Here is a 16,443-nt window from a genome sequence, read left to right on the forward strand (position 1 = left end):
TTGGTTAAGGAGGCAAACATCAAGGATAACTGAAAGACATCAGGAAATCATTACAGCCTAAAACGTCTTCACTGCAATTTTACCCAGCCTGGTACCTTCAGATAAAATTGTTATATTCATTGTGGAGCTCCAGAAGGAGATACAGAAAGGTTTCCTGGGTATGCTTGTTAGTAAAGCAATTATTACAAACAGTGGTGTGAAACTGGTGGGCAACTATACAAGCAGCTAAAGCAGCAGGAAACTTCAACAAGGTTCTCTAAATATAATGTTCCATCTGTGATATTCAGTAGAACATTAGGGAACAAGATAAACATTGCTGGGCACCTTTATTCCACACCCTGCCTCTGCCCCTCACACACTGCTTCACTACACATCTTGCCAATATTTTTATTGTACTTGGACACAGTGGAATTTTTATGTCTCAAGTACAGCATGAAATAGTTGCAAGACAGAGGAGAGGAACATACATACAGAATGCTGGGATGTTATGGGATGACTGTTTTAAATTGTCCTGTATTACATGGTAAAATGGAGAAGTTTGGAGAGGGGAATATGACCTAAATAAATCTGCCCAGAGACTCATGTGACCAACTCGCAGTGGAGACAAAGTCAAATCAAACTTAAGATGTACATGAAGTGCACATTTTAGCGCTTTGACACAAAGGAGTAACAACTTGCTGGCTGCATACAGACCACAGGCTCAATGTTCACAGACAGAAACATTTTGGAAAGAAAATAGACTTAAGGTGGTGTTATGACTGCAAAAGAGAAGGTCTGGTGTTTGGAAGCCACCAAAGCAGAATGCTAGGGATGACATAATTTGAAGAAACAAGAGTTGTGGAAGTTTAAAAGAGTTGAATAGTTGCCTTTTTGTTGGAAGTCAATTTCATTAGACTTCAGAAAATTGAGTGGAGACAGTGAAAAGTTTATCCTAGTCTGGTAGTGGCTAGAGGTCTCATTCAAGTGGAGATAAACATGGGAACTTCAATAACAAGACTACAATTCATTAGTGGAATTGTGTGTTCGTGGAAACAATGTACAAATGTGGTACAGGGGTCCTAATCATGTTAAGGTTTTAATGGGAAATGTGGTTTTGTAACTGAGTGTGTTGGTTGTCTTCTAAGTAGTGGTAAAAGCTGAAAAGGTGTTGCTGGAAAAGCGCAGCAGGTCAGGCAGCATCCAAGGAGCAGGAGAATCGACGTTTCGGGCATGAGCTCTTCTTCAGGAATGAGGAAAGTGTGCCAAGCAGGCGAAGATAAAAGGTAGGGAGGAGGGACTTGGGGGAAGGGCGTTGGAAATGCGATAGGTGGAAGGAGGTTAAGGTGAGGGTGATAAGGTGAGGGTGATAGGGCGGAGTGGGGGTGGGGGCGGAGAGGTCAGAAAGAAGATTGCAGGTTAGGAAGGTGGTGCTGAGATCGAGGGTTGGGACTGAGACAAGGTGGGCAGAGGGGAAATGAGGAAACTGGAGAAATCTGAGTTCATCCCTTGTGTTGGAGGGTTCCTAGGCGGAAGATGAGGCGCTCTTCCTCCAACCGTCGTGTTGCTATGGTCTGGCGATGGAGGAGTCCAAGGACCTGCATGTCCTTGGTGGAGTGGGAGGGAGAGTTGAAGTGTTGAGCCACGGGGCGGTTGGGTTGGTTGGTCCGGGTGTCCCAGAGGTGTTCTTTGAAATGTTCCGTAAGTAAGCGGCCTGTCTCCCCAATGTAGAGGAGGCCACATCGGGTGCAGCGGATGCAGTAAATAATGTGTGTGGAGGTGCAGGTGAATTTGTGGTGGATATGGAAGGATCCCTTGGGACCTTGGAGGGAAGTAAGGGGGAGGTGTGGGTGCAAGTTTTGCATTTCTTGCGGTTGCAGGGGAAGGTGCTGGGAGTGGAGGTTGGGTTGGTGGGGGGTGTGGACCTGACGAGGGAGTCACGGAGGGAGTGGTCTTTTCGGAATGCTGATAGGGGAGGGGAGGGAAATATTCCCTGGTGGTGGTACCATTTGGAGGTGGCGGAAATGACGACGGATGATACGATGTATATGGAGGTTGGTGAGGTGGTAGGTGAGGACCAGTGGGGTTCTGTCCTGGTGGCGATTGGAGGGGCGGGGCTCAAGGGCGGAGGAGCAGGAAGTGGAGGAGATGCAATGGAGAGCATCGTCGACCACGTCTGGGGGGAAATTGCGGTCTTTGAAGAAGGAGGCCATCTGGGTTGTTTGGTATTGTAACTGGTCGATGTTAATTTTTCATTTGTTTATGACTGTGCAAGTTTAGTATGTTCTTATTAGTGAGCATTAGGATTACTATAAGAATTAGGGACAGTTACTTTAGAGCATTTAGACTCTGTCCAATCAACAGTTAAAAGATTTTGTGAGGCACTTAGGCTTAGAATTTCGCCCAAAAGTAAAATAAATCTGAAATTTTATGAAGCAGGGCTCATGATTTGCAGGTTGAAACTGAGGACAATGAAATAATGGAGGAGCAGCATATACACAATATCAAAATAAAGAGGAGGAATGAGGAAGAGAGAAGGAACAGAGAAAAAGAGAGAAGAAAGTTTCAGAAAAAAAAAGTTGGGTAAAGGAGTTTGAACTAATGCTGCTACATTTGAGGAGCAGAAACTCTATTCCCTTGAAGACATTATTAGCTCAGACTGGTGTAGAGGCAATTCGATTCAAACTTAAGAATTAAATGAGTGAAAAGGCAGAGGTAGAAGTTTTCATTGTCTTTTGAAAGGGTGGCTCAACTTTCAAAGTGACCAGTCCAGCACTGTCCTTATTACTGCAGAGTAAGCATTTTGGTAAAGTGCACAAAGTTTAATCCCTCTTACTTGAAAAAAGTGTCACTGATTACAAGGTCATAGGAAAATACAACCTTAAGTGTATACCAGTTAGTGTTGGAGGGCATGGTCAAAAATTCTATTTCCATAAGAAAGTGCCTGAACAGATGTAAAATAAATGACGGGCACCAAGTATAACACCTACAACATTAATCATGAAGAGATTTTTACAATGTAAAGGTAGAAATGCAAAGGCTTATGACAACATAATAAAGCAATACCACTGCCAAGAAAGAGACAGGCAGTTAATGGTCTGTCATCGTAGGAGCAGAGATGAATTGAAGGGAGGCACAGGTGAGGCTCACATTAAACCCTCTCCCTGTCTGATTAACCGATAGTGAAATAACCTAGTCTCTTTATTCATTCACCTAGATGCAAATCAGCACACAAACTTAATGAGGCTGCTCGGTCGCCTTTAAAAGGCATATGTAGAGACAAGGCAGGCTGCATCATTCTAGTTCCACATGACGTGGACCCCTAACAGCATGCATAACTGTGCAAGCAACCAAAGAAAGCAAGCAAACTCAAGAAAATGTGTTTCAAAATGATTTTTTTGTTTCATCTATAAATCATAGGGAATCCCCAGTTTGTTGTGACAAAACTCAGTAGGGTCCCTGAATTTGTTACAGTTTCGGATGGGAACTGTCAAGGCAGCTATTTAAAAAAATCAAACATTTCTAAACAAAATTTGGATCAAAAACAATGTCTGGCTGATGTGACTGGTTATCTGAGATTTATACTTAATTGGATTGAATACTCAAAGTTTCAAACAAATGGTTTTAATGAAATTGCTCTCAGCTAAACTCTTAAGCATAAATTTGTTCTCATTTGTTACAAATCAGCGTTAAGTTTCCTGTGTCATCCAAAGAAGCCTGAAATTATACTGGTGTGAATGTAAGTGTCAGTGATAGAATATTCAACACCCTTGAGTACTGCACTAAGTTCTGATCACCAAGACACAGGGAAACATGCAGATTAGGAAATAATATAAAAAAGAAAATTCAACATTAATCTGTGTGTGTGAGAAATGTAACGCAGAGTTTGTATCGGGCAGGGGGAAGGTCCCAGATCATCATGAGTTAAGGATGCTCTTAATTCCCAGGTTTAATTTCAATGTGAATGATGGGGTATCTCAAAGCAGGCATCCAAAATAAGACATATTGTTTCCAACTTTAGATTTTGTCTAAGTTAGATAGGCTGGATTGAAATCACAAACAAAATCAGAAATTGCTAAAAACCTCAGCAGGGCCAACAAAATGTTTAATGACTATACTCTGGATTTTAATTATTTTCTTAAAATTCTGACTTAAAGGCCAGAATGGCAGATACAAAAATTATTTTGATGTGGAATATTTTTCATGTAATCCTCCCTGCCCAATGATTTCCGTAAGAGTTAAAATTCATCAACATTTAAAAAAGCTTTCAGGTTCATCTCACAAACAAGATGCCAATTAAAAAGAATTTTACTTGCAGATCTTTGTTAGGAAACAGGTATACACATTCAGCAGTACAGTTTTGCCAATTACCAGATCTGTCTCAATACAAAATATGCCATATTCTTCACAAAACTTGTTTTTGTAGCTATAAAAATTGACGACAACCTATGTTCATGCATTTCAAGTACTATTTTGTGCAATCCTCATTTAAATTTTGTTCTGAAAGAGTTCTTGGTCAATTGGGGCAATGGGCTGAGGAATGGCAGATGGAGATATTTCAGATAAATGTGAGGTATTGCATTTCGGTAAAACAAACAAAGGCAGGACTTAAAAAGTTCATGGTAGGGCTCTGAATAACAGAAAGAACTAGGGGTTCAGGTACATAATTTTATGAAATTTGTGTCAAATACATACAGGGTGGTTAAGGTGTTTAGAACACTTGTCTTCATTGCTCAGACCTTTGAGTACAGGAGTTAGGAAAAGCGCAGCAGGTCAGGCAGCATCCAAGGAGCAGGAGAATCGACGTTTCGGGCATGAGCCCTTCTTCAGGAATGAGGAAAGTGTGTCCAGCAGGCTAAGATAAAAGGTAGGGAGGAGGGACTTGGGGGAGGGGCGTTGGAAATGCGATAGGTGGAAGGAGGTTAAGGTGAGGGTGATAGGCCGGAGTGGGGGTGGGGGCGGAGAGGTCAGGAAGAAGATTGCAGGTTAGGAAGGTGGTGCTGAGATCGAGGGTTGGGACTGAGACAAGGTGGGCAGAGGGGAAATGAGGAAACTGGAGAAGTTTGAGTTCATCCTTTGTGTTGGAGGGTTCCTAGGCGGAAGATGAGGCGCTCTTCCTCCAGCCGTCGTGTTGCTATGGTCTGGCGATGGAGGAGTCCAAGGACCTGCATGTCCTTGGTGGAGTGGGAGGGGGAATTGAAGTGTTGAGCCACGGGGTGGTTGGATTGGTTGGTCCGGGTGTCCCAGAGGTGTTCTCTGAAACGTTCCTCAAGTAGGCGGCCTGTCTCCCCAATATAGAGGAGGCCACATCGGGTGCAGCGGATGCAGTAAATGATGTGTGTGGAGGTGCAGGTGAATTTGTGGTGGATATGAAAGGATCCCTTGGGGCCTTGGAGGTAAGTAAGGTGTGGGCGCAAGTTTTGCATTTCTTGCGGTTGCAGGGGAAGGTGCCGGGAGTGGAGGTTGGGTTGGTGGGGGGTATGGACGTGACGAGGGAGTCACGGAGGGAGGGGTATTTTCGGAACGCTGATAGGGGAGGGGAGGGAAATATATCCCTGGTGGTGGGGTCCGTTTGGAGGTGGTGGAAATGACGGCGGATGATACGATGTATATGGAGGTTGGTGGGGTGGTAGGTGAGGACCAGTGGGATTCTGTCCTGGTGGCGTTTGGAGGGGTGGGGCTCAAGGGCAGAGGAGCGGGAAGTGGAGGAGATGCAGTGGAGGGCATCGTCGATCACATCTGGGGGGAAATTGCGGTCTTTGAAGAAGGAGGCCATCTTGGTTGTACAGTATTGGAACTTGTCCTCCTGGGACCAGATGCGGCGGAGAAGAAGGAATTGGGAATATGGGATGGCATTTTTACAGGGGGCAGGGTGGGAGGAGGTGTAGTCTAGGTAGCTGTGGGAGTCGGTCGGTTTATAGTAAATGTCTGTGTTGATTCGGTCGCCCGAGATAGAAATGGAAAGGTCTAGGAAGGGGAGGGAAGAGTCTGAGACGGTCCAGGTAAATTTGAGGTCGGGGTGGAAGGTGTTTGTAAAGTGGATGAACTGTTCAACCTCCTCGTGGGAGCACGAGGTAGCGCCGATACAGTCATCGATGTAGCGGAGGAAAAGGTGGGGGCTGGTGCCAGTGTAGCTGCGGAAGATGGACTGTTCCACATATCCTACGAAGAGGCAGGCATAACTGGGGTCCATGCGGGTGCCCATGGCTACTCCTTTGGTTTGGAGGAAGTGGGAGGATTGGAAAGAGAAGTTGTTCAGGGTGAGGACCAGTTCAGTCAGTCGAAGGAGGGTGTCAGTGGAAGGGTACTGGTTGGTATGGCGGGAAAGGAAGAAGCGGAGGGCTTTGAGTCCTTCGTGATGGGGGATGGAGGTGTACAGGGACTGGATGTCCATGGTGAAGGTGTTGGGGACCGGGGAAGCGAAAATCATGGAGGAGGTGGAGGGCGTGGATGGTGTCCTGAACGTAGGTGGGGAGTTCTTGGACTAAGGGGGACAAGACCGTGTCAAGGTATGCAGAGATGAGTTCGGTGGGGCAGGAGCAGGCTGAGACAATGGGTCGGCCGGGGTAGTCAGGTTTGTGGATTTTGGGGAGGAGGTAGAAACGGGCAGTGCAGGGTTGTGGGACTATGAGGTTGGAGGCGGTGGATGGGAGATCCCCTGAGGTGATGTGGTTATGGATGGTCTGGGAGATGATGGTTTGGTGGTGAGAGGTGGGGTCATGGTCAAGGGGGCAGTAGGAGGAGGTGTCCGCGAGCTGGCGTTTAGCTTCAGCGGTGTAAAGGTCGGTGCGCCAAACTACTACCACGCCTAGGAACCCTCCAACCACAAGGGATGTCTGCCTAGGAACCCTCCAACCACAAGGGATGTCCGCCTAGGAACCCTCCAACCACAAGGGATGAACTCAGATTTCTCCAGTTTCCTCATTTCCCCTCCGCCCACCTTGTCTCAGTCCCAACCCTCGAACTCAGCACCGCCTTCCTAACCTGCAATCTTCTTCCTGACCTCTCAGCCCCCACCCCCACTCCGGTCTATCACCCTCACCTTGACCTCCTTCCACCTATCGCATTTCCAACACCCCTCCCCCAAGTCCCTCCTCCCTACCTTTTATCTTAGCCTGCTGGACACACTTTCCTCATTCCTGAAGAAAGGCTCATGCCCAAAACATCGATTCTCTTGCTCCTTGGATGCTGCCTGACCTGCTGCACTTTTCCAGCAACACATTTTCAGCTCTGATCTCCAGCATCTGCTGTCCTCACTTTCTCCTAGGAGTTAGGAAGTCATGTTGACGTTGTACAGGACATTGGTGAGGCCTCTTCTGGAGTACTATGTACAGTTCTGGTCACCCCGCTATAGAAAGGATATTATTAAATTGGAGATGGTTCAGAAAAGATTTAGCAAGATGTTGCCAGGAATGGGAGGTTTGAGTTAGAAAGATAGACTGGGACATTTTTCACTGGAGCGTACGAGGTTGAGGGGTGACTTTATAGAGGTTTATAAATTCATGAAGGCCATAGATAAGGTGAATAGCAATGGTCTTTTCCCCAGGGTAGGGGAATTTAAAAGTAGAGGGCATATTTTAAGGTGAGAGGAGAAAGATTTAAAAAGGGCGAGGGGCAATTTTTGCACAGCATGTGTTTTGTATGTGGAACAAACTTCCCCCAGAGGAAGTTATAACATTTAGAATACATTTGGATAAGTACATGAGTCAGAAGAATGCAGGCAAGTGGAACTAATTTGGTTTGGGAACGTGGTTGGCGTGGACTATTTGGATTTAAGGATCTGTTTCCATGCTGTCCAAGTTTATGACTCTATGATGGGACCCAAAATGTTAACTTTGTTTTTTCTCCAAAGATGCTGCCAGACCTGCTGAGTTTTTCCAGCAATTTCTGATTTGATTTGTGATTTCCAGCGTTCTTTGATGTTTTGAAATCGCATCCCTAGTGTCTGTGTTTAACCTTTGCTCAGCAGTGAATCAATTAGAAGAGGAAATTCAGCATTGGTTTACCAATTTTTGGACGACAAATTAATTTTGGGTTGCATTCTCCCCAGAAGTGTGTCTGGTTCCAAAATTGGAAAATGGCAAAAATAAGTTTACTGACATTCACCTGAAATAGGTGTTTTGCACTTTGCATGTATGAATCTAGATCCTAACTGCATTTGTAAAATACTAACTGAAAGTTGTCTACTACATATTTAAATTAGAGTCACTTACCTTTTCTCTTCATCAAATCTGAAGTTTCCCCCTGAAGCAAAAGAAAAGAAACAGTTTGTCATGTGTCAATTATTTAGGTATACTGTAACCTTATTAATGCCAATTTATTATTGTCAAACTCTGCAGGTCCAAGCAGCAACAAGCATAAGAATTTAAGGTTGATCTGTGACTTTATGCCATTGACCATCTCCTCTATCATCCAAATTAAGATATCACTCACTTCTAGAAATATCTTAGTAGTTTTTTCAAGTCAGTTTTAAATAAATTGGGTTCTGAATTTTGCTAATTGAATAAGTATTGTATTAACATTATAAATATGAAATATCAAGATGTTCAAACCATACTGGGTTTGGTGGTTTTAATCTCCTTCAACAGTTGCTTCAGCTCATTGGTTATATCATCAGCTATTGGTATTTAAAGTATTATTTTGTTTTTAAAAAACTGAAATCTGCACAAATAATGCCTGTTACTCTTCAGCTTGCTGGTTATATCATCAGCTCTTGCTATTTAAACTATTATTTTGTTTAAAAAACTGAAATCTGCATAAAAATGCCTGCTACTCTTGAGCTTTCTTACAGGTTTGTAAGATTCATTAATTAATCCAATCAAAAATTGAAGTAGATGGACTAGCCAGCCATGTTACAATCTGATGAAAGATCATTGACTTGAAACATTAACTATTTCTCTCCCACCAGACACTATCTGACCTGCTGAGTGTTTCCAGCATGCACTGCTTTCATTCTAAGGTCCTTTGCTATTTGTCAGACTACCACAATAGAAATAAAGACAAGAGGAGGGAACCTGCCATTCTATAATATCTTTCACAACTTCAAAGCTAATGAAGTATGTTTGAAGTGTGGTTCCTGTTATATGAAGGGAAATGTGATAGCCACTGTAAGTATTGCTCAAACTAATAACATAAATAACCAGTGAAATTGTTTTTCAGAGTGCTGGTGGAGAAATAAATATTGGCCAGGACTCTAAAATGACTCCAGATCCTTACTTCAGTAGTGCCACAGGATATTGTATATCCTGTTACAGGATAGAAATGGTTCTGATCAAAGTCACAAAAGACATACAATGGGAGCATGATCTCACTAAACTATTGTCCCACAATTTTCCTAATCTGTCTCCAGTGTTTGACAATTAGGCATATTATCTTCCTCCAATGCCATTCTGTTCTCCTTCCTTTGGGATGGACTGTCCTCATCAGTTTCTTTATTCCCCTAAACCAGTTGTAGGTACAGAATTACCTGCAATGTTTCTCTTTCCACCCCAGCAGTATTATTTCTAGAATTACTCAAGAGAATCTCTGGTATTTAGAGTCATGTAAATCACAACATCATCGAACACATGGCTCAATAAGAGAGAAGTCATAAGTCTAGAAAGAGCACATGAAGAGAGAGGTCTCGATATTATATGTTAGATGTGTAGTTGAGAACCTATTGTGTATTGGTGTAAATAAAAAGTATGTTACATTAAATAGGAGTTGAAGAGACTTGCTTAGTCATAAGGTGCAAAACAACTTGAGGTAGCGCTCTCAGTAATTTTTTTTTCTGCGCAGACTTCCGAGGTCCGTGCTCAGCAGCAACTTTCAAAACTTAGTGTCAGCTCACTAGTTGGTGTGCATGGACCCTCAGAGATAGTATTTCTGCAGAGACCACAGCCAAAGATATTCCAGACTAGTGTCTCAATGTGCAGGCAGCAGTATTGGCTTAAATAGAACATAGAACATAGAAGAATACAGCGCAGTACAGGCCCTTTGGCCCACGATGTTGCACCGATCCAAGCCCACCTAACCTACACTAGCCCACTATCCTCCATATGCCTATCCAATGCCCTCTTAAATGCCCATAAAGAGGGAGTGCCCACCACTGCTACTGGCATGGCATTCCATGAACTCATGACTCGCTGAGTAAAGAACCTACCCCTAACATCTGTCCTATACCTAACCCCCCTTAATTTAAAGCTATGCCCCCTTGTAATAGCTGACTCCAGACGTGGAAAAAGGTTCTCACGGTCAACCCTATCTAAACCCCTAATCATTTTGTACACCTCTATCAAGTCACCCCTAAACCTTCTTTTCTCCAATGAAAACAACCCCAAGTGCCTCAGCCTTTCCTCATACGATCTTCCTACCATACCAGGCAACATCCTGGTAAACCTCCTCTGCACCCGTTCCAGTGCCTCCACATCCTTCCTATAGTATGGCGACCAAAACTGCACATAATACTCCAGATGCGGCCGCACCAGAGTCTTATACAACTGCAACGTGATCTCAGGACTCCGGAACTCAATTCCTCTACCAATAAAAGCCAGTACGCCATATGCCTTCTTCACCGCACTATTTACCTGGGTGGCAACTTTCAAAGATCTGTGTACATGGACACCAAGATCCCTCTGCTCATCCACACTACCAAGTATCCGACCATTAGCCCAGTACCCCAAAGTGAATCACCTCACACTTAGCTACATTGAACTCCATTTGCCATCTTTCTGCCCAGTTCTGCAGCTTATCTATATCCCGCTGTAATCTGCCACATCCTTCCTCACTGTCAACAACTCCTCCGACTTTCGTATCATCCGCAAACTTGCTCACCCAACCTTCTAGCCCCTCCTCCAGGTCATTTATAAAAATGACAAACAGCAATGGTCCCAAAACAGATCCTTGCGGAACACCGCTAGTAACGGCACTCCAAGATGAACCTTTACCATCAACTAGTACCCTCTGTCTTCTTCCAGCCAGCCAATTCCTAATCCAAACCTCCAACTCACCCTCAATGCCATACCTCCGTATTTTTTGAAGTAGCCTACCATGGGGAACCTTATCAAACACCTTACTAAAATCCATATACACCACATCTACCGCTTTCCCCTCGTCCACCTCCTTAGTCACCTTCTCAAAGAATTCAATAAGGTTTGTGAGGCACGACATGCCGTTCACAAAACCATGCTGACTATCCTTGATCACATTATTCCTATCCAGATGTTCATATATCCTATCCCTTACAATTCTCTCTAAGACTTTGCCCACAACAGAAGTGAGACTCACCGGCCTATAGTTACTAGAGTTATCCCTACTCCCCTTCTTGAACAAGGGAACCACATTTGCTAGCCTCCAGTCTTCTGGCACTACTCCTGTAGACAACGAGGACATAAAAATCAAGGCCAATGGCTCTGCAACCTCCTCCCTTGCTTCCCAGAGAATCCTAGGATAAATGCCATCAGGCCCAAGGGACTTATCTATTTTCACCCTTTCCAGAATTTCCAACACCTCTTCCCTACATACCTCAAAGCCATTCATTCTACTTAATTGTGACTCAGTATTCACATCGGCAACAATGTCCTGTTCCTGAGTGAATACTGATGAAAAGTATTCATTCAGTGTCTCCCCAATCTTTTTAGCCTCCACACGCAACTTCCTACCCTAGTCATCCTTTTATTCCTGACACACCTATAGAAAGCCTTAGGGTTTTCCCTAATCCTACCAACTAAGGACTTTTCATGTCCCCTCCTTGCTGCTCTTAGCTCTCTCTTCAGGTCCTTCCTGGCTACCTTATAACTCTCAATCGCCCCAATTGAACCTTCACGCCTCATCTTTACATAGGCCGCCCTCTTCCATTTAACAAGGGATTCCAATTCCTTATTAAACCATGGCTCCCTCACACGACTCTTTCCTCCCTGCCTGACAGGTACATACTTATCAAGGACACTCAATAGTTGCTCCTTGAACAAGCTCCACATATCAATTACGCCCTTGCCTTGAAGCCTACTTTTCCAGGCCACGCATCCTAAGTCATGCCTCACCGCATCACAATTTCCCTGCCCCCAGCTATAACTCTTGCCCTGCAGTGCACACTTATCCCTCTCCATCACTAGAGTAAAAGTCACTGAATTGTGGTCACTGTCCCCAAAGTGCTCACCTACCTCTAATTCTAACACCTGGCCTGGTTCGTTACCCAGAACCAAATCCAGTATGGCCTCACCTCTTGTTGGCCTATCTACATATTGTGTCAGGAAACCCTCCTGCACACATTGGACAAACACCGACCCATCTAACGAACTCGAGCTATAGCTTTCCCAATCAATATCAGGAAAGTTAAAGTCCCCCATAACAACCACCCTATTACTTTCACTCTTCTCCTGAATCATCCTTGCAATCCTTTCTTCTACGTTTCTCGGACTATTAGAAGACCTGTAAAAAACTCTAACAGGGTGACCTCACCTTTCCTATTCCTAACCTCAGCCCAAACTACCTCAGATGGCGAGTCTTCATCTGTAGGCCAGATCAGTCCTTCCCTGAAAAGGACATGAGTGAAGTTTTTACAACAATCGACAATTGGGACAAATAAATTATCATCCTTGTAATTAATGTATGAATTTTAAAAAATGCATGCATCAACAGACTGGGTTAAAAATCACACAACACCAGGTTATAGTCCAGCAGATTTATTTGGAAGCACTAGCTTTCGGAGCGCTGCTCCATCAGGTCCTTCATCATCAACAGACTGAGTAGTGTTACCAGAACTCTTTGAGCACAATTTTGTTTTTGTTCTTGTATCAATGGTGCAGAGTTGGAAGAAATTCCACTCTGTGATGTTTAGTTTAAAAATCGTTGCATGCGCTTCTGCATTTTGGAATGGTGAGGCAGGCTGGGTTGGGAATCAGTCTGGGTGGGGAAAGTGAGGACTGCAGATGCTGGAGATCAGTCTGGGTGACCTAGGAAGAGCATGAGAGGCTGCCTGGTCCCTGAGGTGGTCTAGACAGAAAGTCTGCATGGAGACTCCAATATTATTCAGAATTTTAAAAACAAAGATTAAAACAAAACATTCATCCTGCTGTCACCTTCCTCACTCTTTGCCCCAACAACTCCAACATCTGCCTGTGCAATCACTCTCACTGTCCTGCATATTATGTGCTGTCCTATGTTCATCCTCCATCCCTATGGCCTCCGTGCCCTCTATGTCAACCTATGCCATGGCCCTCAAAAGCCCATCTTGCAAGGCTTCCATAAGCCCCAACATGCCCCTAATCATCCCATGGCCTTCAGAGTCCCTGTTCCTACGCAGTGTCAACACTCACCTCCCACCTAGCACATTTTCTATTCTCTCTCTCTGTCAATGTGCCTATTACCCCAGATGGGTATGAATCAGGAAGTATCATGAGAGAGAATAAAGTTACAAGTCTATTTTGCCAGTCACTATTAAAAAAATGCAAGTAGGCAACCAAAACTGCGAAACTGCTTCAACTAATTCCTTATGAAAAACAACATTTCACTAAAATGATAAACACCTTCTGTCAAACCTTCAAGTAATTAGTACTTTAAATTGAACAGCTCCATTCAATAGACAGGTGGAGCTGTCAATCAATAGGCACCCCATTGCGGAAATTATAGTTTGCAAAGTTAGCCATGCATCACAAATTCTGTAGTGATTTTATATAACTAAGCACTCTGAAATGCCTAGCACTTTTAAAAATCTCCACAATTTATTTTGACAGATTATTGATAAATTTGCACATTCCAATGGTTTATGTATTCTTTAAACACAAGCAGGCCATTTCATGTTCCCAAAGGGTACATTACCTACACCAAAAAGGTGCCTGGGATCAGATTCAAAAGATACAAAAATATTACATATTAAACACTTCTCCAGCCCTCATAAACTCATTTACCAGCAATGCAAAACCATGTAAGCTAATCCACATTACCTCTGCCAACTTAATGCCTACTCTGACTCATGACCCGTCTCTCCTATGCCAACTATGTACCCTAGATGAATCAACAACACTTGAATTCAATTAACTGTATGAAACACATTTTCCAGATCTTGCAATTGCTTCTTTTGCAAGGCACTTTAAAATCCCAGTTCCTTTCCTGTCAGTAGATTGTGATCCTAGAAATCCCTCCCTGGTTCTGCATATCCCTAAAGACTGAATGGTTTAAGAAAGCAAATCACCACCACCTTCTCAATGGCAATTAGGGGTGAGAGATAAATGTTGACTTAATTCGCCCAAATCCCATGAACAAAAACAAAATCCACAAGGACCAATGGATACAGGAGCAAGAAAAATCATTTGCATTTCTTTATTGCAGACTACACTCTATTGAGAAAAGCACTATTATTCATATGTGTACTTAGAGACTTGAATACTTCCAGACATTTCATGGTTTTTGACCATTATTGACAGGATGACACTTCACTGAGTTTATTCAACACATTAGCACAGTCCTTTCCACAGTTAACTGTTGCGCCTCCCGGAAACAATTCCTGACCTCATCTATATGATGCCATGGGACTATATCAGCAGGAGTACCTCAGCTCTCCAAAGAGGTAATCTGGCTCACCAAAAAAGAAATGCATTGAGAACAGACCTACTTTTACTGGGGCAAATCCCCATACCATGGCTTGCATGCTCCAGGGACCCCCAAACTCCCATTTCAGTAGGCGCAACCATTCATTTAATTGAGCAACAAGCCTCCAAAAACATGTGTGAAATAAGATTTAGCCCTATGATAATTATACCCACAGTTCAATACTGCAATTGCAATTTCACATCCCTTTCAGTAATTTTGAAGATGCTCCCTGTCCAGCCAAAACTCAGGACCTTATAGTGCACTGTATTTTTCATCGATTTCAATGAAGTGTTGTCAAGCATACTAATGTCCACGTATCATTAACAGATCTCCCATGGTATTGGTAAAGCTTTTGAAAAGAGGCTATTCCACAGAGAGTCAAGATAGGGCACTTATTTCCATCAAATAATTAGGAATAGCACTAGCTCATTAAGCCCTGAGAGCCACTTCCAGAATTAATTTATTTCAAGGCAAACTGTCGCTCATTCATCTGTCTTTGTTGCATATCACTGACTCCCTCATCTAAATCAATATCTACCAATTCCTTACTTGAGAATTTGCATTGGTGACCCACAGTTATGTTATGAAGCCAGTTATGGAATCTACTTTTGAACAGTTTCCAAGAATCACATTAAGAACTAATGGTTAGGCCACTCAAAATCCAGTTTACCAGCCAGAATTCATATAGTGGAAACAAGCTGCCATTCAGTAAACTACATTCAGGATAATTCCCTCAATTGTCAATCATACAGTTATGGAAATAAAAGAAGCCTCTGTATTTCAAGGCTTTCACAAGCATTATCCTATTTGATCTTTTCATTTTAAGTTTTTGATTTTGCTTCTTGTAAATTTTTGATGAATAAAGGATCTGTTTTTTTTTTAAAAATTGATATTCTCTTACTTTCTTGCCTTCATGGGCATTCTATATTGTACAAACCTAAATTCTTAATTTAGATATTCCCTGTGGGTTATTGTAACTCACTGGCATCACATGAGAAAAATATCTTTAAGAACCACTTTTTAGCCTCTCCATTACCCTCTACCATTCTTGGATTTCCAATCCATTCCTGGTTGAATGGATAATATTATATAATAATAGAAAGTGTTTACACCTGTAGCTCTACCACAACAATGGTGGTCAAAAATTGCAGGATGCATTCTGATTGCAAGTGTGCAAGTGTCACCAGATTTCAGTCAAAGGTCACAGTTGCTTTTGCAATAAAAAAGACATTCCTTGATTATTTAATCATTGCTTTTAATGGGAACATTCTGCCCCTGCACTTCAAAATTATACCATTGGCTGTGAAGCAATAAGGGGCATCCTGGGACTATGAAGGTTGGTTTCTCGATGAAAGTTCTCTTTTCTTATACTTCTCCTCGAATTTGGATTTTCAACTTGAAACAAAAAGAAGAGTCCTATATCTTTAGTCTTGAAAGCTGGCATTGTAAGGAAACACGTGTGTCGATATTTTTCGACACTATAATGGTAAAGAGAATAATAGAAAGCAGAACTCTTGCACCCAATCACAATGGTGTTCCAAAGCACTGTATCAGAGAGGACAAAGTTAAAAATCACACAACACCAGGTTATAGTCCAACAGGTTTAATTGGAAGCACACTAGCTTTCGGAGCGACGCTCCTTCATCAGGTGAAGGAGCGTTGCTCCGAAAGCTAGTGTGCTTCCAATTAAACCTGTTGACTATAACCTGGTGTTGTGTGATTTTTAACTTTGTACACCCCAGTCCAACACCGGCATCTCCGAATCATATCAGAGAGGAGAAAGTGTTTTATTGTCCATGATGCATTTTAGACCTCAGACATTGGGACATAGCATAGAGGTAATGAATAGAAATTTAGTTATGAAGCAAATTGGTCTGTAGGGCATTGTGTTGGCAACAG

The 16,443-nt window shown here is 43.0% G+C and overlaps 1 protein-coding gene across 1 annotated transcript in view; it reads right to left on the reverse strand.

The window, feature by feature from the left end:
* Window positions 1-16,443, reverse strand: part of LOC122556579 (follistatin-related protein 5-like) — a 560,263-nt gene that overhangs the window by 454,330 nt on the left and 89,490 nt on the right. The window contains exon 3 of the mRNA XM_043703425.2: window positions 8,190-8,220. Within this exon, the coding sequence (XP_043559360.2) occupies window positions 8,190-8,220 (31 nt within the window). The remainder of the gene's footprint in view (window positions 1-8,189; window positions 8,221-16,443) is intronic.

The sequence above is a fragment of the Chiloscyllium plagiosum genome, unplaced genomic scaffold (genome assembly GCF_037043375.1).
Source record: "Chiloscyllium plagiosum isolate Xiang-an unplaced genomic scaffold, Cpla_swu_hap1 HiC_scaffold_16, whole genome shotgun sequence".
Classification (NCBI taxonomy): Eukaryota; Metazoa; Chordata; class Chondrichthyes; order Orectolobiformes; family Hemiscylliidae; genus Chiloscyllium; species Chiloscyllium plagiosum.